This window comes from Microcaecilia unicolor, chromosome 9, assembly GCF_901765095.1.
Source record: "Microcaecilia unicolor chromosome 9, aMicUni1.1, whole genome shotgun sequence".
Lineage (NCBI taxonomy): Eukaryota > Metazoa > Chordata > Amphibia > Gymnophiona > Siphonopidae > Microcaecilia > Microcaecilia unicolor.
The window spans coordinates 226,968,911-226,993,386 of NC_044039.1; the positions used below are offsets into that span (position 1 = coordinate 226,968,911).

At 46.5% G+C, this 24,476-nt stretch overlaps 1 protein-coding gene across 1 annotated transcript in view; it reads right to left on the reverse strand.

Annotated features, from left to right (window-relative positions):
• The window catches only part of BBOF1 (basal body orientation factor 1), a 181,350-nt gene that overhangs the window by 132,799 nt on the left and 24,075 nt on the right, over positions 1–24,476 (reverse strand). Inside the window, exon 2 of the mRNA XM_030214596.1 lies at positions 10,271–10,520. Within this exon, the coding sequence (XP_030070456.1) occupies positions 10,271–10,520 (250 nt within the window). The remainder of the gene's footprint in view (positions 1–10,270; positions 10,521–24,476) is intronic.

Below are 24,476 nucleotides of genomic sequence, written 5' to 3' on the forward strand. Positions count from 1 at the left end.
CAGCATTGCTGTGTGGGAACCGCTAGTACCCTAGTACCTTAAGAAGTTTTAATTAAACAACTCTATAATACTAAGAGGCAGACAGTAGTCCAGCAGCGAGAAGGGTGCTATCCAGTCTTTTGCACTGAGTGTCACATGTATGATTATCTTCCAGTTGGTGAGAGGTCATATGTGTGTGCTTGATGCAAAGAGCTCCTAGCTCTTAGAGAACGAGTATGTTCTCTTGAGGATAGAGTAGCAGACTTGGAGGAGCTGAGGGAGACAGAGAGGTACATACAGGAGACATATAGGGACATTGTAGAGAAGTCCCACCTCCAATCTGGTAGCCTCTGTGCTGCCTTAGAGGAGGGAGATCTTCTAAAAGGAGAGCATCACCCTGGTGCAGCTGGAAGTAATTCTGTAGACAGGACCAGCTCACCAGAGGATGCAATATCCTCTCGCACCGATGATGTGTCTCCAGGAGCTACTGCCCAGGAGGGAAGGGATAGGACGGCTATTGTAGTTGGTGATTCAATTATTAGGCATATAGATAGCTGGGTGGCTGGTGGATGTGAGGATCACCAGGTTACTTGCCTGCCTGGTGCGAAGGTGGCAGACCTCACGCGTCACCTAGATAGGATTTTAGATAGTGCTGGGGAGGAGCCAGCTGTCTTGGTACATTTGGGTACCAATGACATAGGAAAATGTGGGAGAGAGGTTCTGGAAGCCAAATTTAGGCTCTTAGGTAGAAATCTCAAATCCAGAACCTCTATGGTAGCATGTTCCGCAGTGCAACCTGTTCCACGCACAGGGCCCAAGAGACAGGCAGAGCTCTGGAATTTCAATGCTTGGATGAGACGATGGTGCGGGGGGGGGGGGGGGGGGGGTTAGATTTGTAAGTAACTGGGCAACATTCTGGGGAAGGGGGAGCCTATTCTGGAAGGATGAACTCCACCTTAACCAGGGTGGGACCAGGCTCCTGGCATCGGCATTTAAAATGGAGATAGAACAGCTTTTAAACTAGAACCTGGGGGAAGGCTGACAGTTGTTCAAAAATGCATGGTTCGCAAAAGAAACTATAGTAGATCAGGTGTCCTTAAATAAACATCAGACAAAAGATTGCAAATTAGCAGTTAACTACTGAGCAAGATGTAAATAGGAACAACAAACATAGTTTGAAATGTCTATATGTGAACAGCAGAAGTCTAAGAAATAAGATGGGAGAGCTAGAATATATTCCATTTACCACCCCCCTCTGCCACCTGTTGGTCCTCAATATGAGGAAAAGAATATTACCAGCGGTGTGCCGCAAGGTTCGGTTCTTGGGATGGTTCTTTTTTAACATTTTTGTAAGCGATATTGTTAAAGAGCTGTTGGGATCGGTTTGCCTCTTTGCAGATGATTGTGGATCTCTCCTGGTCTACCAATAACCCCCAATCCTTTTTTCCCTCCTGTGAGAAGCCAAGAGAAAGAAAACTCACAGTAGACAAAAGTATTCAGTATATACAGAAGCTTCCAGAAGAAAGTTTCGGGCCACATTTGCAGTGAGCTCACCCAAAACTGTGTCAAATCCTTCCGGTCCTCTGTTCTGTTTTATTGGCAAAATGTTTTAAGTTACAGGTCAACAGGTCCTTATATATAATAATTCTCACCTTCAACGTTCTAACCTGCCTGGGACCGTGGCTCCCTCAGAGTTGGTCTGCTAGGCACATTAGAACAGACTGATGTCACTGGCCGCATTATGACGTGATCCCAGCAGACCAACTACGGACACAGGCAATACAGAACGTTAGAGGTGAAAACTACTGGTAGTGCTGCTGGAGCTCCGACGACGGTAATAGCGCCGCAAACACCCCCCCAAACCCCCTTCTGACGTTTCAGGACCCCACTCCCACTCCACCCTTCTCACGCCATCCCCTTCGTAACAGCCACCTGCTTAAAAGTTCTTAACTCCTGCACGCAGGGACGCCGCTACCGACAGCCTTTTCTTCCGCTTCTGTTTCAGCTGTTCCTGTGGTCCTGCCCTTCAGGGTAGGACCACAGGAACAGCTGAAACACAAGCGGGGAAAAAAAGTGTTGGAAGCGGCGTCCCTGCGTGCAGGAGGCTCCCTACCCCCCTCCCCCTCCTCCTCCTCCTCTTACCACCCTTGCGGAAACAGAAAATGAGGACGGGACCAGAGTCAGAGCTCAGAGTGAAGGGAAGGCAGCAGACTCGCTGAGCCTGCTCGCTCTTCAATGCTGCCGCCGGGACCCCGGTAAGAGAGGGGGGTTGGCGATTTTGGAGGGGGGGGGGCGACGTGCACATTGGGGGATGGGGGGGAAGGAGGACAGAGTGAAGGAGAATGACAGAGGGAGGGAGGAAGCCATGGAAATCGGAGGGGAGGAAAGGGGGTCGTGGGACTTGGAGGGGACAGAGGGAGAGGGGGGGGGGAGGAAAACCTTGCTAGCGCCCGTTTCCTTTCATACAGAAACAGGCCTTTTTTACTAGTGTATATAATAAATCACACAAACTATGTAAAATCATTGGCTTGGTTATATTCTGCTTACATTGTATTGTATTCTTCTTACCATGAGCAAGTTAAAGAGGATTCAGGACAAAGCTCAACAGCTGTGAACCATTCCAGTAAATAATCTAACTATAATAAGAAAGCATACATTATTTCATACTGCAATTGTGTGCTCAGACATCGCTTTCAGTTCCCTGTTCTCTTTCAGACATGTCTATGTCTAGTAACCATTTGGTAGGAACATTACTTACTGTCAAATCAGCAGACAAGCATTTATTCATCTTTATCTTATTTTCCATGGGGTACCATTATTTTCATAGATATTCTTATTATCATCAATCCCTGATGGTGTGGATAGCATGAGGAAAGATTTAGCAAAGCTAGAGGAATGGTCTACAATTTGGCAGTTTAGATTTAATGCTAAAAATGCAGGGTCATGTATTTGGGCTGCAAAAATCCAAGGGAAACTGTACTGTTCAGGGAGTGAAGAACTTTTGTGCATGAAAGAGGAGCAGGACTTGGGTGTCATCATATGTGATGATGTTAAGGTGGCCAAACAAGCAGAAAAGGCGAAGGCAAAATAGAAGGATGCTTGGGTTCACAGGGAGAGGAATAGCCAGTAGGAAAAAGGAGGTGATGATGCCCCTGTATAAGACTCTGGTGAGACCTCATTTAGAATATTGTGTACAATTCTGGAGACCAACAGGCATATTTTCAAAGCACTTTGGGAGGCTAAGTTCCATAGGTTTCTATGGAACTTTGGGAGGCTAAGTGCTTTGAAAATACGCCTGCAAACCTTCAAAAGATATAAACAGGAAGGAGTCAGTCCAGAGGGTGTCTACTAAAACGGTCAGTGGTCTTCGTCATAAAACATATGGGGACAGACTTAAAAATCTCAACATATATACTTTACAAAAAAGGCGAGAGGGAAGAAATTAGTCACCTTACTTTTTAACTCTTCTTATTCTCTTACCTATATCTATGGGGCTCATTTTCAAAAGAGAAAAATGTCCAAAAAGTGACATAAGTCTGCATTTGGATGTTTATCTCACAAAAACGTCCAAATCATTATTTTGAAACCTCTTTTTTAGACGTTTTTCTCTGAAATCCATCAGAAGGACATCTAAATCTCAAGGAGGCATGCCAGGGGCATGTTCAAGGCGAGACTTGGGCATTCCTAAGACTTAGACATCTTTCAGCCATAATGGAACAAAACAAAAACGTCCAGGACTAAAACTCAGACGTTTTGAGCTAGACCGGTTTTTATAATGAATAGCTGCAGTGGGAATTTAACCCACTACCCCAGGATCAAAGTCCACTGCACTAACCATTAGGCTACTCCTCCACTCCACAGAAAAAGATGCCCTTACTCCCCCAGTGGTCACTAACCCCCTCCCACCCCAAGAAATTTGATTAAAAATATTACTTGCCAGACTCTGATGTTATACTTGGGTCTATTAAAATAGTATGCAGGTCCCTGGAGTAGTCTAGTAGTGGTGCAGTGCACTGCAGACAGGTGGACCCAGGCTTCTACCTCTCCCTACCTGTTACACTTGTGGAGGAAACTGTGAGTCCTCCAAAACCCACCAGAAACCCACTGTATCCACATATTGGTGCTCCCTTCACCTGTAAGGGCTATAGTAGTGGTGTACAGTTGGGGGTAGTGGGTTTTGGGGGGCTCAGCAGACAAGGTAAGGGAGCAATGGTGAGATGTGTACCTGGGGGCATTTTATAAAGTCCACTGCAGTGCCCCCGAGGATGCCCTGTTGCTTTCCTGGGATGTCACTTTTCCACTATTCTACCTGATGCCAAGCTTTCTATTTTTTAAAATAACATCTGAGCCTTGTGTCTATTGTTTATCAGTAGATTTGGGCTTTGAATTTATTTATTTATTGCATTTGTATCCCACATTTTCCCACCGTGTGTGACTTACATATTGCTAATAAGGCGGTTACAAAATTTAGATTTGTAGAAGTCTAATACATAATACAGAAGTACAATAAACGCTTATGTTGATATATTAGCATATTCTGAGAGAGGTTAATATTACTGTGTTCCATTTTTGAACTTTTCATGATGTATGGTGGTGTGGGATTAGGCAGATCCAGGGGGGGAAGACTTCTTGAAAAGATGTGTTTTCAGGTGAATTCAGGTCTATACATAAAAAGGATGTCTCATTATATATATCTAAATACCAGAGTGCTATTTTTCCACACTTCATAGCAAGAGTGTACATTCCCTAATTACCAGTCCCAATACAACTGAAGGTTTTACCTCCTCAGTGCATGTAAATGGTTTCATCCCTGTGTGGATTCTCTGATGTCGTGTGAGGCTTTCTTGCCAACCAAAGCTTTTACCACACTCAGGACATGTAAATGGTTTCATCCCTGTGTGGATTCTCTGGTGCATTGTGAGGTTTACCTTCTGACCAAAGCTTTTACCAGACTCTATACATGCAAATGGTTCCTCTCCCGTGTGGACTTTCTGATGCACTTTCAGATTTACATTACAACCAAAGCTTTTACCACACTTAGAACATGTGAATGGTTTCACTCTATTGTAGATTTTCTTGTGTATTTTGTACGTTTTGCATTTGGATATTTTTTGTTTGAAAATGGACCAAACAATAAAACATCCAAATCACAAAACGTTTTTTTCCAAACAGCATTTTCAAAAGGAAAAGATAGACTTCTTTTTGTAGATGAAGGTGAAAGGGGATAGACTCAGAAGTATTTTTTGAGGGGGTAAGCAAACATGTGGACAATGGGGAGCCGGTTGATATTGTATATCTGGATTTTCAGAAGGCGTTTGACAAAGTGCCGCACGAAAGACTCCTGAAGAAATTGCAGAGTCATGGAATCGGAGGTAGGGTATTATTATGGATTAAGAACTGGTTGAAAGATAGGAAGCAGAGAGTAGGATTGCGTGGCCAGTATTCTCAGTGGAGGAGGGTAGTTAGTGGGTTCCCGCAGGGGTCTGTGCTGGGTCCGTTGCTTTTTAATGTATTTATAAATGACCTAGAGATGGGAATAACTAGTGAGGTAATTAAATTCGCCGATGACACAAAATTATTCAGGGTCGTCAAGTCGCAGGAGGAATGTGAACGATTACAGGAGGACCTTGCGAGACTGGGAGAATGGGCGTGCAAGTGGCAGATGAAGTTCAATGTTGACAAGTGCAAAGTGATGCATGTGGGTAAGAGGAACCCGAATTATAGCTACGTCTTGCAAGGTTCCGCGTTAGGAGTTACGGATCAAGAAAGGGATCTGGGTGTCGTCGTCGATGATACGCTGAAACCTTCTGCTCAGTGTGCTGCTGCGGCTAGGAAAGCGAATAGAATGTTGGGTGTTATTAGGAAGGGTATGGAGTCCAGGTGTGCGGATGTTATAATGCCGTTGTATCGCTCCATGGTGCGACCGCACCTGGAGTATTGTGTTCAGTACTGGTCTCCGTATCTCAAAAAAGATATAGTAGAATTGGAAAAGGTACAGCGAAGGGCGACAAAAATGATAGTGGGGATGGGACAACTTTCCTATGAAGAGAGGCTGAGAAGGCTAGGGCTTTTCAGCTTGGAGAAGAGACGGCTGAGGGCAGATATGATAGAAGTGTATAAAATAATGAGTGGAATGGATCGGGTGGATGTGAAGCGACTGTTCACGCTATCCAAAAATACTAGGACTAGAGGGCATGAGTTGAAGCTACAGTGTGGTAAATTAAAACGAATCGGAGAAAATTTTTCTTCACCCAACGGGTAATTAGACTCTGGAATTCATTGCCGGAGAACGTGGTACGGGCGGTTAGCTTGACGGAGTTTAAAAAGGGGTTAGATAGATTCCTAAAGGACAAGTCCATAGACCGCTATTAAATGGACTTGGAAAAATTCCGCATTTTTAGGTATAACTTGTCTGGAATGTTTTTACGTTTGGGGAGCGTGCCAGGTGCCCTTGACCTGGATTGGCCACTGTCGGTGACAGGATGCTGGGCTAGATGGACCTTTGGTCTTTCCCAGTATGGCACTACTTATGTACTTATGTACTTATTTATTTTATTTATTTGGATTTTGTTCACACCTTTTTCAGTAATAGCTCAAGGTGAGTTACATTCAGGTACTCTGAGTAACCTGAAGAGCTACTTGTTCACAGAAAGGGTGGTGAATTAGTGGAACAGCCTCCCAGTAGAAGTGGTGGAGATGAAAACAGTATCTGAATTAAAGAGAGCTTGGGACAGGTGCATAGCAGGGGCATAGCCACGGGTGGGCCTGGGTGGGCCTAAGCTCAGTTTGGGTTCAGGCCCACCCAGCAGTGGAGGCAGCGGAGCGGAGGGAGCAGGCTGAGCTCCGATCCTGCATCTGCCTCCCTCTCTCTCATGGCAGCGCTTCCCAGACGCTGCCTACCACCGCCACGATCGCAGGATCTACCTCCCTCCATCTCAGCACTCAGCAGCAGCGGTAGCGATTCACACACGCTGCCTGCCTCCTGCTTCTAACCCGGAAGTGTCTCCTCTGCCACGTCTCCCGCCCCCATTATCACAACTTCCTGTTTGTGCTGGGGCAGGACGCGGCAGAGGAGACTCTTCCGGGTTAGAAGCAGGAGGCAGGCAGCGTGTTTGAATCGCTACTGCTGCTGCTGAGTGCTGAGACGGAGGGATGTAGATCCTGCGATCGTGGTGGCGGCATAGGAGCCGACTCTGTGGGTGCTTGAGCACCCCCAATATTGAGAAAATTCCTTGTATGTGTCCAGGGAGGGGTTATTTCCACTGGGCTTAGCACCCCCAATAATTTTGAAAAAGTTGGCTCCTATGGGTGGCGGTACTAGGGCAGAAGGTAAAAAACAGACACCGAGGCAGACTCGAGTTTCCCGGTTGAAGTGCTATTTAAATTCATCAAAATGCTAATTAGGTGCAGAGTCCTGGGCTGCCTGTGATGTGCAGGAGACTGGTGTGGCTCCTCTGGTGATCCCATCCTTTCTTAATAATTACTCGCTTAAGGATGCTGAGAGAAAGCGAGCTAGGTGCGACTGAGAGCTGGTCAACAAACAGGTAGTTGCCCCTCATCCCCCTCAGCCAGGGGGCTTAACCCGACTCACTGTCTCTCCTCTCCTTTTTCCCCCAACTCAACTGGAGTCTGATCCGGCTCTAGAAACCAATGTGGAATGGTCCTGTCAGATATGTGAGTGAGAAAACAGATAGTGAAATCCTACCGTACAAATCACTGCCATAACAAAATCAATGAAGCACTCAAGGGCAAGAATGAGGGCTGACGAGACGTATCCGGACATGCAGGCAGTCCACTTATATTTCTATGCTTTTGCTCAGTACAGACAGGTCCATAGAAGTTTTTTGGGGGGGATTCTAGCTTGAGAAAGAGTTTTTAAAACGGATAGACAAACCAGCTGGTTGATACAAGTCCAGGCAATATACGTTTCTTGTGGTGTATTTAGAGAAACGCATTTACAAAAGAAAAGGGGATCATTTTGGCGATCACATAAGAACATCATAATTTCTTACAGGAAGTGGATTTTTTAAACTCAGCAGACATGTAATAAGAAAAGGAGAGCTAGATATGCGTATGGTTCTTACTGACACCCGGATACCTGCGTGAATGAGCATCACACATTCATAATATAAAAATAAATAATATGCAAAGCAACAGCAGACTGAGGATTGTGAAACAGGGTCTTGTGTTCTATACAGGCAGAAAACTCAGCTGCCTTTTTAAAGACTTAACCTAACCTCTACAACTGCTGCCAGTGTCTGTGTTTCTCTGCTCGTTTTGAATCCCCACATAAAATATAACACCCTTAGAGAAATGTGTGAGATCTGTCAGAACCAGTCTGCTTCCACCACCCCTAATTCGACTTTTCTTTTTTGAAGAATTTCGTTTACGACTGATCATTCAACACCTCGTTGGCTCTGACTGTAGAAAAAAAATATGATAACCATCCTGTAATAGATAGTGTGACAAATTACTTCACAGTGTGTTTCAGGCTGCTAATTGATTGTTTCAGTCCGGGGATTGTATGGAATAAATTATAGCTATCAAAAGGATACAGTAGTTAATTTTAGGGGATACTGATTTGTTCGTTGCGAGCCGTCTCTCTGAATTTACCCACTTAGATGCCTGGCATATTTGTATAATTCGTTTTGTTCTGCTGGGTATGGATGAATGGAGGGGGGCAGGGGAGAGAAGAGAATTGCTGGGTATGGATGGATGGAGGGCACAGGGGAGAGAAGAGAATTGCTGGGTATGGATGGATGGAGGGCACAGAGGAGAGAAGAGAATTGCTGGGTATGAATGGATAGAGGGGGCATGGGAGAGAATTGCTGGGTATGGATGAATGGAGGGGAGGGGAGAGAAGAGAGTTGCTGGACATGGGTGGATGGAGGGAAAGGCAGGGGAGAGGGAGGGTTGCTGGACATGGATGGAGGAGAGGGAAGAGTGAGGAAGGAGATGAGATGAGGGAAAAAGGAAGATAGGAGAAAAACTGCATATGGATGAAGAAAAATAGGCAGAAGCTGATCCGCTGGACAGTCAAGTTTGCGTAGGACCCAGCTTTACTTACGGATGTAGGACAAGAAATGAAGAAGACAGGCAGAAAGTAAAGAAATAAATGGAAAGGAAGCCCTGGAAATGGAGTTAGAGGACAGATAGCAGCAGAATCGGATACTGGGCAGCATGATCAGAAAAGAAAGTCACCAGACAACAAAGGTAGAAAAGATCATTTTATTTTCATTATAGTGTTTGAAATATGTCCACTTTGAGAATCAGGTGCTCAACATTAAAAGTTTTATATTTATTTACTTATTTATGGCATTTTATCCCACATTAAACATGAATTACATTGGAACCTGGGTATCATTTAAATTTTTTCCTGGAGAGAGTATGCATTGCCTCCCCCCCCCCCCCCCCCCCCCCCCCACCAGGCTCTCTCCCCGGCTACAGCCAGCTCTGCAATTTTGAGGGGAGGTGCACAGGTGGACCGGGGGGGGGGGGGGTGGCACAGAGGTGGACCGGGGAGAGAGCCTGTTGTTAAACATTTACCAGCACACCACTGTCTAGTGCCCACCCATCCAACCTGTTGGCCCACCCAAAAATTGACTTCTGGCTACGCCACTGGTGCATAGGATCTCTAAGGGAGTGATAGGAAGAGCAGATGGCATGGCTAGGCAGACTGGATAGGCCATATGGTCTTTATCTGCCTTTCTATGAGACTGGGTAAGAAAAATGTCAGGAAGTATTTTTTCACGGAGAGAGTGGTAGATACTTGGAATGCCCTCCCGCGGGAGGTGGTGGAGATGAAACGGTAGCGGAATTCAAGCATGTGTGGGATAAACATAAAGGAATCCTGTGCAGAAGGAATGGATCCTCAGAAGCTTAGCCGAGATTGGGAGGTGGGGCTGTTGTTTGGGTGGTGGGGCTAGTTCTGGGCAAGATTTCTACGGTCTGTGTCCTGAAAATGGCAGATACAAATCAAGGTAAGGTATACACAAGAAGTAGCACATATGAGTTTATCTTGTTGGGCAGACTAGATGGACCGTGCAGGTCTTTTTCTGCCGTCATCTACTATGTATATTACTATGTTACTATGTTTAAATCTCTTTTAAAGAAGGTTCAGGACAGGCTCTATGATCCAAATCTAACAACAGCCTGGGATGAGATTTTCCAAGATCTTTTAATAGAGCTGCACTTTTAATGTGCAGGATGCAACAGCAGAACTAAAATCCTTCAGTACCATAATGAAATTTAAAGCCATATCTCTGTCAATCCCAAGTCACTTTTTACATACCAATTCATCTTTGTCTGAGTCCTGTTTCTTCAGGTAGCCTATGACGTCAACAATGTCTTTCTCCATCTGAAACTGATGTTTTGTTAAGTCCTCATTGTTTTTGGCTAGCCTGACAGCAGCTTCCCGATACTCCACGCGGGAATGTTCAGTCATATCCAGTCGGGCTTCCCAAAGGGCAGCATTAGCTTTTGCTCTCTCCACTACAATCTCCTTATCAAATTTGGATTCCACTTTACCTCCTTTTTTCTTCCTACAGTATAAGAAAACACAAACAGATACAGTTGTTTAGGTTGAAAAGCAAAAGAACTAATAAATCCCAGGCTCTTGGAAAGACTCTAAGCTAATTTCAAATGTATTGTGACACATATTTTGTAACATTTGAGTGCAGGAGTAGCCCAGAAGTTATAGCAGTGAGACAGAAACCAGCAAAGCCTTGGTTGAGATCCTTGTGGGATCATCATGGGGGTTTGTTGTTATTTTATTATATATGGAATTCTGTTCCTCACTTAGGCCCTCATGATCAAAAGCCCTGCGCTGTTCCAAACAGCGCCCTAAAAATAGCGCCGGGACAGCGCAGGGCTTTTCTGCATCGATGATCAAAGATAATGCATGCAAATCTAAGCAGCGCTATTATCTTTGATTATCATGTTGAAGTGCGGGAGACTTGCGCCTGAGCATGCGCTCAGCACAATCCTCCCGCACTTGTTTGACAGGTCTGGGCTGTCAAAAGCCCAAACCTGTCAAACAGCCTGCCGAGGCCCGAACAAGGAGGGCTGGAGGACCGAACGTTGTCTCCAGCCCCCCCCCCCCCCAAACCCCCCAGAAAACGTTGAGGCCACCGCCGCCGGCGGCCAAACCCTCTCCCACCCTCCCACCCAGCGACGGGGGGGGGGGGCTGGAGGTCCCCCGGATGATTCGACCCCCTCCATGCCCAGGGAGGGCTGGAGATCCGGTGGGTCTCCAGCCCCCCCCCCCCCGAACCCCCATAAATCGTGGTGGCCACCTCTGGCCAAAAGCTAACACACCCTGTTATCCATCGACAGGGGGGGGGGGGAGGGGGGGCTGGAGGTCCGGTGGACCCCAACTCCTCCCCCCCCCCAGCGTTCTGCATTGAATCCCTGATGGTCCGTGGTCACCCTCCGTCCCTCCCGGCCACCCCCCTACCTTTTGTTGTAGGAGGGACGCAGCCTGCCTTACATGGTCTGTAGCCCCGCCCACTGCATCCCAGGATGCAATGGGCGGGGCTGGGTGCCGCCATTTTTCAGCGGCGTCGACAGGAAGAGGAGGAAGGCAGGCAGGCTGCGTCCCTCCTCCAACAAAAGGTAAGGGGGGGCGACCACGGACCACCAGGGATTCAATGCAGAACGCTGGGGGGGATGAGTTGGGATGGGCTGGAGGTCCACCGGACCTCCAGCCCCACCCCCCCACCCCCCGTCAATGGATAACAGGGTGTGTTAGCTTTTGGCCGGAGGCAGCCACCACGATTTATGGGGGTTTGGAGGGCTGGAGACCCACCGAACCTCTAGCCCCCCCGTCGCTGAGTGGGAGGGTGGGACAGCGTTTGGCCGGAGGCGGCCACCACGATCTCCAGCCCTCCCTGGGCATGCAGGGGTCGGATCGTCGGGGGGGACCGGAGGTCCACCGGACCTCCACTCCCCCGTTTGCGTTTGCTTTGGGGGGGGGGGAACGGAGGCCTGCCAGCATGCAACTGCATGCTGGACAGGGCTCACCATTCCTCCCCAATGATCCGCAAAGTCTAATGCCAGCTCAGAGCTGGCGTTGATTTTGCCACGGCCAGCAACCCAATCTTTGGCGCCCTGGCCGCTGATCATTGGGGATGAATGCGTTAAGCGCTGATTAGCATGCATTTGCAAGCTAATTGCGCTAGAAGCCCTGTTTAGCATGCATTTGCATGCTACTTGCGCTAAGAGCCCTCGAGTGCGTTGTTTCAGGCGCTCGAGGGCTCTGATCATGGTTCGGCAGCAAACTCCAGCGCTAGTATGGCATTAACAGCCTCTAGCGCTGGAGTTTGCTTTTGATCATGAGGGCCTTAGAATTGTATGATAATGCAGATTTTTATTATTATCACTGGGTAAATCACTTAACCTTCCATTGCCTCATGCATAAATTTATTTTTATTATTATTATTATTACATTTGTACCCCGCGCTTTCCCACATAATGCAGGCTCAATGCGGCTTACATAGTAATTTGAAATACAAAGTTAATAGAATTTTAATAAAACAGTAGTAAAACAATGTAAAGTTGGGCTTAGTAGTGTATTTGTTTTTATTTATTTTTGTTACATTTGTACCCTGTGCTTTCCCACTCATGGCAGGCTCAATGCGGCTTACGTGGGGCAATGGAGGGTTAAGTGACTTGCCCAGAGTCACAAGGAGCTGCCTGTGCCTGAAGTGGGAATCGAACTCAGTTCCTCAGGACCAAATTCCACCACTCTAAACACTTGGCCACTAGAAGTCGGCCCTTGCAGATCACCAATGTGGCCGCGCAGGCTTCTGCTTCTGTGAGTCTGGCGTCCTGCACGTACGTGCTAGTGGAATAGCAACATTCCATGTAGAATCTCCAATAGTAGCAACATTCCATGTAGAATCTCCAATAGTATCTATTTTATTTTTGTTACATTTGTACTCTGCGCTTTCCCACTCATGGCAGGCTCAATGCGGCTTACATGGGGCAATGGAGGGTTAAGTGACTTTCCCAGAGTCACAAGGAGCTGCCTGTGCCTGAAGTGGGAATCAAACTCAGTTCCCCAGGACCAAAGTCCACCACCCTAACCACTAGGCCACTCCTCCACTGTTGCTACTATTGGAGATTCTACATGGAATGTTGCTATTCCACTAGCAACATTCCATGTAGAAGTCGGCCCTTGCAAATCACCAATGTGGCTGCGCAGGCTTCTGCTTCTGTGAGTCTGACGTCAGACTCACAGAAACAGAAGCCTGCGCAGCCTTGTAAATGGAATGTTGCTAGTGGAATAGCAACATTCCATGTAGAATCTCCAATAGTAGCAACATTCCATGTAGAATCTCCAATAGTATCTATTTTATTTTTGTTACATTTGTACCCTGTGCTTTCCCATTCATGGCAGGCTCAATGCGGCTTACATGGGGCAATGGAGGGTTAAGTGACTTGCCCAGAGTCACAAGGAGCTGCCTGTGCCTGAAGTGGGAATCGAACTCAGTTCCTCAGTTCCCCAGGACCAAAGTCCACCACCCTAACCACTAGGCCACTAGAAGTCGGCCCTTGCAGATCACCAATGTGGCCGCGCAGGCTTCTGCTTCTGTACGTGCAGGACGTCAGTCTCACAGAAACAGAAGCCTGCGCAGCCTTCTACATGGAATGTTGCTAGTGGAATAGCAACATTCCATGATAGTAGCAACATTCCATGTAGAAGTCGGCCCTTGCAGATCACCAATGTGGCCACGCAGGCTTCTGCTTCTGTACGTGCAGGACGTCAGTCTCACAGAAACAGAAGCCTGCGCAGCCTTCTACATGGAATGTTGCTAGTGGAATAGCAACATTCCATGTAGAATCTCCAATAGTAGCAACATTCCATGTAGAATCTCCAATAGTATCTATTTTATTTTTGTTACATTTGTACCCTGTGCTTTCCCATTCATGGCAGGCTCAATGCGGCTTACATGGGGCAATGGAGGGTTAAGTGACTTGCCCAGAGTCACAAGGAGCTGCCTGTGCCTGAAGTGGGAATCGAACTCAGTTCCTCAGTTCCCCAGGACCAAAGTCCACCACCCTAACCACTAGGCCACTAGAAGTCGGCCCTTGCAGATCACCAATGTGGCCGTGCAGGCTTCTGCTTCTGTACGTGCAGGACGTCAGTCTCACAGAAACAGAAGCCTGCGCAGCCTTCTACATGGAATGTTGCTAGTGGAATAGCAACATTCCATATAGAATCTCCAATAGAAGCAACAGAATCTCAATAGTAGCAACATTCCATGTAGAATCTCCAATAGTATCTATTTTATTTTTGTTACATTTGTACCCTGTGCTTTCCCATTCATGGCAGGCTCAATGCGGCTTACATGGGGCAATGGAGGGTTAAGTGACTTGCCCAGAGTCACAAGGAGCTGCCTGTGCCTGAAGTGGGAATCCAACTCAGTTCCCCAGGACCAAAGTCCACCACCCTAACCACTAGGCCACTAGAAGTCGGCCCTTGCAGATCACCAATGTGGCCGCGCAGGCTTCTGCTTCTGTACGTGCAGGACGTCAGTCTCACAGAAACAGAAGCCTGCGCAGCCTTCTACATGGAATGTTGCTAGTGAAATAGCAACATTCCATGTAGAATCTCCAATAGTAGCAACATTCCATGTAGAATCTCCAATAGTATCTATTTTATTTTTGTTACATTTGTACCCTGCACTTTCCCACTCATGGCAGGCTCAATGCGGCTTACATGGGGCAATGGAGGGTTAAGTGACTTGCCCAGAGTCACAAGGAGCTGCCTGTGCCTGAAGTGGGAATCGAACTCAGTTCCTCAGTTCCCCAGGACCAAAGTCCACCACCCTAACCACTAGGCCACTAGAAGTCGGCCCTTGCAGATCACCAATGTGGCCACGCAGGCTTCTGCTTCTGTACGTGCAGGACGTCAGTCTCACAGAACAGAAGCCTGCGCAGCCTTCTACATGGAATGTTGCTAGTGGAATAGCAACATTCCATATAGAATCTCCAATAGAAGCAACAGAATCTCCATAGTAGCAACATTCCATGTAGAATCTCCAATAGTATCTATTTTATTTTTGTTACATTTGTACCCTGTGCTTTCCCATTCATGGCAGGCTCAATGCGGCTTACATGGGGCAATGGAGGGTTAAGTGACTTGCCCAGAGTCACAAGGAGCTGCCTGTGCCTGAAGTGGGAATCCAACTCAGTTCCCCAGGACCAAAGTCCACCACCCTAACCACTAGGCCACTAGAAGTCGGCCCTTGCAGATCACCAATGTGGCCGCGCAGGCTTCTGCTTCTGTACGTGCAGGACGTCAGTCTCACAGAAACAGAAGCCTGCGCAGCCTTCTACATGGAATGTTGCTAGTGAAATAGCAACATTCCATGTAGAATCTCCAATAGTAGCAACATTCCATGTAGAATCTCCAATAGTATCTATTTTATTTTTGTTACATTTGTACCCTGCGCTTTCCCACTCATGGCAGGCTCAATGCGGCTTACATGGGGCAATGGAGGGTTAAGTGACTTGCCCAGAGTCACAAGGAGCTGCCTGTGCCTGAAGTGGGAATCGAACTCAGTTCCTCAGTTCCCCAGGACCAAAGTCCACCACCCTAACCACTAGGCCACTAGAAGTCGGCCCTTGCAGATCACCAATGTGGCCACGCAGGCTTCTGCTTCTGTACGTGCAGGACGTCAGTCTCACAGAAACAGAAGCCTGCGCAGCCTTCTACATGGAATGTTGCTAGTGGAATAGCAACATTCCATATAGAATCTCCAATAGAAGCAACAGAATCTCAATAGTAGCAACATTCCATGTAGAATCTCCAATAGTATCTATTTTATTTTTGTTACATTTGTACCCTGTGCTTTCCCATTCATGGCAGGCTCAATGCGGCTTACATGGGGCAATGGAGGGTTAAGTGACTTGCCCAGAGTCACAAGGAGCTGCCTGTGCCTGAAGTGGGAATCCAACTCAGTTCCCCAGGACCAAAGTCCACCACCCTAACCACTAGGCCACTAGAAGTCGGCCCTTGCAGATCACCAATGTGGCCGCGCAGGCTTCTGCTTCTGTACGTGCAGGACGTCAGTCTCACAGAAACAGAAGCCTGCGCAGCCTTCTACATGGAATGTTGCTAGTGGAATAGCAACATTCCATGATAGTAGCAACATTCCATGTAGAAGTCGGCCCTTGCAGATCACCAATGTGGCCACGCAGGCTTCTGCTTCTGTACGTGCAGGACGTCAGTCTCACAGAAACAGAAGCCTGCGCAGCCTTCTACATGGAATGTTGCTAGTGGAATAGCAACATTCCATGTAGAATCTCCAATAGTAGCAACATTCCATGTAGAATCTCCAATAGTATCTATTTTATTTTTCTTACATTTGTACCCTGTGCTTTCCCATTCATGGCAGGCTCAATGCGGCTTACATGGGGCAATGGAGGGTTAAGTGACTTGCCCAGAGTCACAAGGAGCTGCCTGTGCCTGAAGTGGGAATCCAACTCAGTTCCTCAGTTCCCCAGGACCAAAGTCCACCACCCTAACCACTAGGCCACTAGAAGTCGGCCCTTGCAGATCACCAATGTGGCCGCGCAGGCTTCTGCTTCTCTACGTGCAGGACGTCAGTCTCACAGAAACAGAAGCCTGCGCAGCCTTCTACATGGAATGTTGCTAGTGGAATAGCAACATTCCATGATAGTAGCAACATTCCATGTAGAAGTCGGCCCTTGCAGATCACCAATGTGGCCACGCAGGCTTCTGCTTCTGTACGTGCAGGACGTCAGTCTCACAGAAACAGAAGCCTGCGCAGCCTTCTACATGGAATGTTGCTAGTGGAATAGCAACATTCCATGTAGAATCTCCAATAGTAGCAACATTCCATGTAGAATCTCCAATAGTATCTATTTTATTTTTGTTACATTTGTACCCTGTGCTTTCCCATTCATGGCAGGCTCAATGCGGCTTACATGGGGCAATGGAGGGTTAAGTGACTTGCCCAGAGTCACAAGGAGCTGCCTGTGCCTGAAGTGGGAATCGAACTCAGTTCCTCAGTTCCCCAGGACCAAAGTCCACCACCCTAACCACTAGGCCACTAGAAGTCGGCCCTTGCAGATCACCAATGTGGCCACGCAGGCTTCTGCTTCTGTACGTGCAGGACGTCAGTCTCACAGAAACAGAAGCCTGCGCAGCCTTCTACATGGAATGTTGCTAGTGGAATAGCAACATTCCATATAGAATCTCCAATAGAAGCAACAGAATCTCAATAGTAGCAACATTCCATGTAGAATCTCCAATAGTATCTATTTTATTTTTGTTACATTTGTACCCTGTGCTTTCCCATTCATGGCAGGCTCAATGCGGCTTACATGGGGCAATGGAGGGTTAAGTGACTTGCCCAGAGTCACAAGGAGCTGCCTGTGCCTGAAGTGGGAATCGAACTCAGTTCCTCAGTTCCCCAGGACCAAAGTCCACCACCCTAACCACTAGGCCACTAGAAGTCGGCCCTTGCAGATCACCAATGTGGCCACGCAGGCTTCTGCTTCTGTACGTGCAGGACGTCAGTCTCACAGAAACAGAAGCCTGCGCAGCCTTCTACATGGAATGTTGCTAGTGGAATAGCAACATTCCATATAGAATCTCCAATAGAAGCAACAGAATCTCAATAGTAGCAACATTCCATGTAGAATCTCCAATAGTATCTATTTTATTTTTGTTACATTTGTACCCTGTGCTTTCCCATTCATGGCAGGCCAATGCGGCTTACATGGGGCAATGGAGGGTTAAGTGACTTGCCCAGAGTCACAAGGAGCTGCCTGTGCCTGAAGTGGGAATCGAACTCAGTTCCTCAGTTCCCCAGGACCAAAGTCCACCACCCTAACCACTAGGCCACTAGAAGTCGGCCCTTGCAGATCACCAATGTGGCCACGCAGGCTTCTGCTTCTGTACGTGCAGGACGTCAGTCTCACAGAAACAGAAGCCTGCGCAGCCTTCTACATGGAATGTTGCTAGTGGAATAGCAACATTCCATATAGAATCTCCAATAGAAGCAACAGAATCTCAATAGTAGCAACATTCCATGTAGAATCTCCAATAGTATCTATTTTATTTTTGTTACATTTGTACCCTGTGCTTTCCCATTCATGGCAGGCTCAATGCGGCTTACATGGGGCAATGGAGGGTTAAGTGACTTGCCCAGAGTCACAAGGAGCTGCCTGTGCCTGAAGTGGGAATCGAACTCAGTTCCTCAGTTCCCCAGGACCAAAGTCCACCACCCTAACCACTAGGCCACTAGAAGTCGGCCCTTGCAGATCACCAATGTGGCCACGCAGGCTTCTGCTTCTGTACGTGCAGGACGTCAGTCTCACAGAAACAGAAGCCTGCGCAGCCTTCTACATGGAATGTTGCTAGTGGAATAGCAACATTCCATATAGAATCTCCAATAGAAGCAACAGAATCTCAATAGTAGCAACATTCCATGTAGAATCTCCAATAGTATCTATTTTATTTTTGTTACATTTGTACCCTGTGCTTTCCCATTCATGGCAGGCTCAATGCGGCTTACATGGGGCAATGGAGGGTTAAGTGACTTGCCCAGAGTCACAAGGAGCTGCCTGTGCCTGAAGTGGGAATCCAACTCAGTTCCCCAGGACCAAAGTCCACCACCCTAACCACTAGGCCACTAGAAGTCGGCCCTTGCAGATCACCAATGTGGCCGCGCAGGCTTCTGCTTCTGTACGTGCAGGACGTCAGTCTCACAGAAACAGAAGCCTGCGCAGCCTTCTACATGGAATGTTGCTAGTGAAATAGCAACATTCCATGTAGAATCTCCAATAGTAGCAACATTCCATGTAGAATCTCCAATAGTATCTATTTTATTTTTGTTACATTTGTACCCTGCACTTTCCCACTCATGGCAGGCTCAATGCGGCTTACATGGGGCAATGGAGGGTTAAGTGACTTGCCCAGAGTCACAAGGAGCTGCCTGTGCCTGAAGTGGGAATCGAACTCAGTTCCTCAGTTCCCCAGGACCAAAGTCCACCACCCTAACCACTAGGCCACTAGAAGTCGGCCCTTGCAGATCACCAATGTGGCCACGCAGGCTTCTGCTTCTGTACGTGCAGGACGTCAGTCTCACAGAAACAGAAGCCTGCGCAGCCTTCTACATGGAATGTTGCTAGTGGAATAGCAACATTCCATATAGAATCTCCAATAGAAGCAACAGAATCTCAATAGTAGCAACATTCCATGTAGAATCTCCAATAGTATCTATTTTATTTTTGTTACATTTGTACCCTGTGCTTTCCCATTCATGGCAGGCTCAATGCGGCTTACATGGGGCAATGGAGGGTTAAGTGACTTGCCCAGAGTCACAAGGAGCTGCCTGTGCCTGAAGTGGGAATCGAACTCAGTTCCTCAGTTCCCCAGGACCAAAGTCCACCACCCTAACCACTAGGCCACTAGAAGTCGGCCCTTGCAGATCACCAATGTGGCCACGCAGGCTTCTGCTTCTGTACGTGCAGGACGTCAGTCTCACAGAAACAGAAGCCTGCGCAGCCTTCTACATGGAATGTTGCTAGTGGAATAGCAACATTCCATATAGAATCTCCAATAGAAGCAACAGAATCTCAATAGTAGCAACATTCCATGTAGAATCTCCAATAGTATCTATTTTATTTTTGTTACATTTGTACCCTGTGCTTTCCCATTCATGGCAGGCTCAATGCGGCTTACATGGGGCAATGGAGGGTTAAGTGACTTGCCCAGAGTCACAAGGAGCTGCCTGTGCCTGAAGTGGGAATCCAACTCAGTTCCTCAGTTCCCCAGGACCAAAGTCCACCACCCTAACCACTAGGCCACTAGAAGTCGGCCCTTGCAGATCACCAATGTGGCCACGCAGGCTTCTGCTTCTGTACGTGCAGGACGTCAGTCTCACAGAAACAGAAGCCTGCGCAGCCTTCTACATGGAATGTTGCTAGTGGAATAGCAACATTCCATATAGAATCTCCAATAGAAGCAACAGAATCTCAATAGTAGCAACATTCCATGTAGAATCTCCAATAGTATCTATTTTATTTTAGTTACATTTGTACCCTGCGCTTTCCCACTCATGGCAGGCTCAATGCGGCTTACATGGGGCAATGGAGGGTTAAGTGACTTGCCCAGAGTCACAAGGAGCTGCCTGTGCCTGAAGTGGGAATCGAACTCAGTTCCTCAGTTCCCCAGGACCAAAGTCCACCACCCTAACCACTAGGCCACTAGAAGTCGGCCCTTGCAGATCACCAATGTGGCCACGCAGGCTTCTGCTTCTGTACGTGCAGGACGTCAGTCTCACAGAAACAGAAGCCTGCGCAGCCTTCTACATGGAATGTTGCTAGTGGAATAGCAACATTCCATATAGAATCTCCAATAGAAGCAACAGAATCTCAATAGTAGCAACATTCCATGTAGAATCTCCAATAGTATCTATTTTATTTTAGTTACATTTGTACCCTGCGCTTTCCCTCTCATGGCAGGCTCAATGCGGCTTACATGGGGCAATGGAGGGTTAAGTGACTTGCCCAGAGTCACAAGGAGCTGCCTGTGCCTGAAGTGGGAATCAAACTCAGTTCCTCAGTTCCCCAAGACCAATGTATGATAAGTTGAGCTAGATAATATATGACTAGGATAAAAGAGGGTAGACAGGATAGGATAGTGTAATTTGGGAGAAAGGGTAAGGAGGGATAAAATTAAGGAGAGATGGAAAGAGAAGGATGGGAGGGTTGGTATTCATTAAAGGGCACTAACGTGTTATTTACAAGTTCCTTTATTTTTTTTTCAAGGAAACCTATTTACTGTAGTAGCACCTTTAGTAAATTTAGCTGACTCCCCTCCCCCCCCCCGGGGTATTGGGGAGATAAAGGATTATTTTGGTGGAATGAACTCTTGGGAAGATAAAGGAAAGGGCTCTTATTGAAAACTGAAATAAACTGTTCGCACAGGAGAGCAAAAGTTGACAACTGACGTGTGATAGATCGGTGGGGAGGAAATTACACACCACTATTTACACACACAAATGTTGTTCAAAGCAGAAGGGTAGTGACATCAGGGTGTGCAGCCTTTTCACCCGGGACCGGATGCTGGAGGAGCAATTTGTGGCAGAACCATAACCTGGAAAAGGACTGCAATAGCTTTCATGCCCCTTTGTAATCATGGGTCCTAAAAATAACTCCCTTTATAATGTTTATCTTTTTACTACTACTTTTCATTTCTATAGCTCTGTACACTAACCCCATTTACTAAGGCACGCATCCTGCACATTAAAAGCCCTTGGAATGCTGTGTTGGCTTATAAACATGTAAGAGACGCTCCCTGCTGGACAGAGCTTAAATTCTAATCAACACAGACAAACAGGACAAATAAGGGAATTACTTACAGATATGGGTACTGAACAGGTGAATAGGAGATAAAAGGTGGCCTTTTAGCCTAGATCTGAATATGGCCAGAGATGGAGCTAGACGTACTGGTGAACATTACACTGCATATATAACACTTTTTACTCATTTTCACCCATTTATGCCTATGACATCATGTTAACTCCGGTGCATCCTCAACATTATCAAAAGTTGTGAATATTATTAGCAGCATGCAGTTGATTCTAGTATTTTGTGATCATTTTGCTGTTGATAATATTGATAATGCACTGGATGCACCAGAGTTAACATGAGGTTATAAGCATAAGTGGGAGTAAATGAGCAGAAACTATTATATATACAATGTACTTTATGCAAAAAAACATAAAAATTGTAAAGGGAGTTTTTTAGGACACGATTACAAAGGGGCCATGAGGCTGACTTGTTTAAGCATGAGAGCTATTGCAGACATTGCTGTAGGCCATATCAGATCCTTTTCTTATTAGAACAAGGGATTTTCTAGGTTATGGGTCCACTTATAGGGCCCTGTTTACTAAGGTGCGTTAGCATTTTTAACGCGCCAGTCACGTGTTAACTGTGTAGGCGCCTAGAGGGATATTGTAGGCACATACACAGTTAATGCGCGTACATGGTTAACAAGCATTAAACATGCTAACGCGCCTATAACGCTGCTTAGTAAACAGGGCCCATAGTTTGTTGTATGATACACGTAGATTAGATAAGTGAATTGTTTCCATCTATTTACATTATTGCTTTTTTTTTTCCATACTGGGACAGACCGACAGTCCGTCAAGCCCAGTATCCTGTTTCCAATAGTAGACAATCCAGGTCACACGTACCTGGCAAGATCCCAAAACAGTAAAACAGATTTTAAGCTGCTTATCCTAGAAATAAGCAGTGGATTTTCCCCAAGTCCATCTTAATAATGGGCTATGGACTTTTCATTTTGGAAATTAGCCAAGCTTTTTTTAAACCCTGCTAAGGAAACTGCTTTTACCACATTCTTTGGTAATGAATTCCAGAGTTTAATTACACGTTGAGTGAAGAAATATTTTCTCTGGTTTGTTTTAAATTTACTACTTAATAGCTTCATTGCATGCCCCATAGTCCTAGTGTTTTTGGAAAGAGCAAACAAATGACCTCTACTCATTCCACTCCACTCATTTTATAGACCTCTATCATATTTCCCCTCAGCTGTCTTTTGTTCAAGCTGAGAAGCCCTAGCCGCTTTAACCTTTCCTCATAGGGAAGTCATCCCATCCCCTTTATCATTTTCGTTGCTCTTCCCTGTACCTTAATTTCACTATATCTTTTTCGAGATGCGGTGACCAGAATTGCACACAGTATTCAAAGTGCAGTCGCATCATAGAGCAATACAAAGACATGATAACATCCTCGTTGATTTGTTCACAAATAAAGCGGTATAGTAAATTGACCTCATGTGCACCTTTCTTTAAATTAGTCACCTTATTTTCTAACTCCTCTTACTCTCTTACCTATCTATATGTTCCATCTTTGCTTTACCCTTCATTATCAATTAAACTGTTCTATTACATATTGTGTTAGTAAGTAGTATACTATGCCATATTTTGTACTGTTATTTGAATATTTTTACTGCTGTAATTGTATATTGCTCATGTTTGATTTATTCTTATTGTACACCGCCTTGAGTGAATTTCTTCAAAAAGGCGGTAAATAAATCCTAATAAATACAAATTTTAATAAATGATAAATGATGACACCTAGATCCTTTTCCTGAGTGGTGAGTCCTAATGTGGAACTTTGCATCACATAGCTGTATTTTGGGTTTCTCTTTCCCACATGCATCACTTTGCACTTGTTCACATTAAACATCATCTGCCATTTGGATGCCCAGTATGTACAGAACATTTAGCCCTCGCTACTGTCAGCTCGTTGGGATCCCAGGACTCAGAACATCAGAAGGCCCACCCCCTACTGATGTCATCAGGGTTTGCAACCATTTCTGCTGGGAGCCAATGCCACCAACTTAATTCTGCTAACAAAGGAGCGTGACTAGGGTGCTCTCTAGGGCACTCCTTTGGGTGGACTTTGGCAGTATGAAGTATCTGAAGCATTAGAGACTTGGTTCACTGGGCAAGTACAGAACCTCATCTGTTCTTATTTCTTTTCTTGTTTGACTTATGATAAAGTGCTATATGGATGTTATGAGTAGCATTTTCAGAAGTGCTCCACGTTCCATGCACAGTCCTGAGACAGGCAGAGCTACGGAGTCTCAATGCTTGGATCAGTGGCATAGCTACGGGGGGCCACGGAGGCCTGGGCTCCTCCAAAACTGGATCTGTGCCCCTGGTTTGGCTGGCAAGGGTCCCCAACCCCCGACAGCTGCAGTTTTGTTTCCAGCGCTGGTCATCCTGCCTGCACGTAAGTTTAGTGAAACTGAGCATGCCTGATAATAAGGGGAAGAGAGAGCAGGGCAGGAAATGAGGCGGCGCCAGGGACCAGTGCTGGAAAATGTGCTTCAGCTGGCAGGGGTTGGGGACCCCCGCCAGCCAAGGCATATCCCCAACCCCTGCCAGCTGAAGCACGTTTTCCAGCACTGGTCTCTGGCACTTATGTGTAGCACTGGTCTATGTGTTCCCCCTCACTTTGGGCTCTGGCCCCCCTCCCACCTTGAAGTCTGGCTACGCCCCTGGCTTGGATGAGGCGATGGTGCAGGGAGGAGGGTTTTCAATTTGTAAGGAACTGGACAACATTCTGAGGAATGGGAAGCCTCTTCCGGAATGATGGGCTCCATCTTAACCAGAGTGGGACCAGGCTTCTACCATAAGCATTTAAAAAGGAGATAGAGCAGCTTTTAAACTAGAACCTGGGGGAAGGCCGACAGTCATTCAAAAGTGCATGGTTCACAATAAGGTATCTTTCAAAGATATCACTAAAACAGGGAAGATAGGGTATCCAGATAGTGAGGTTGCAATAAAGACCATAGTAGACCAGTGTCTTTAAATAAAAAAAAAAACAGACAAAAGATTGCAAATTAAAACTGTCAACCGCTAAGCAAGATTTAAATAGGAACAACAAACATAGTTTTAAATATCTATGTGTGAATGCCAGAAGCC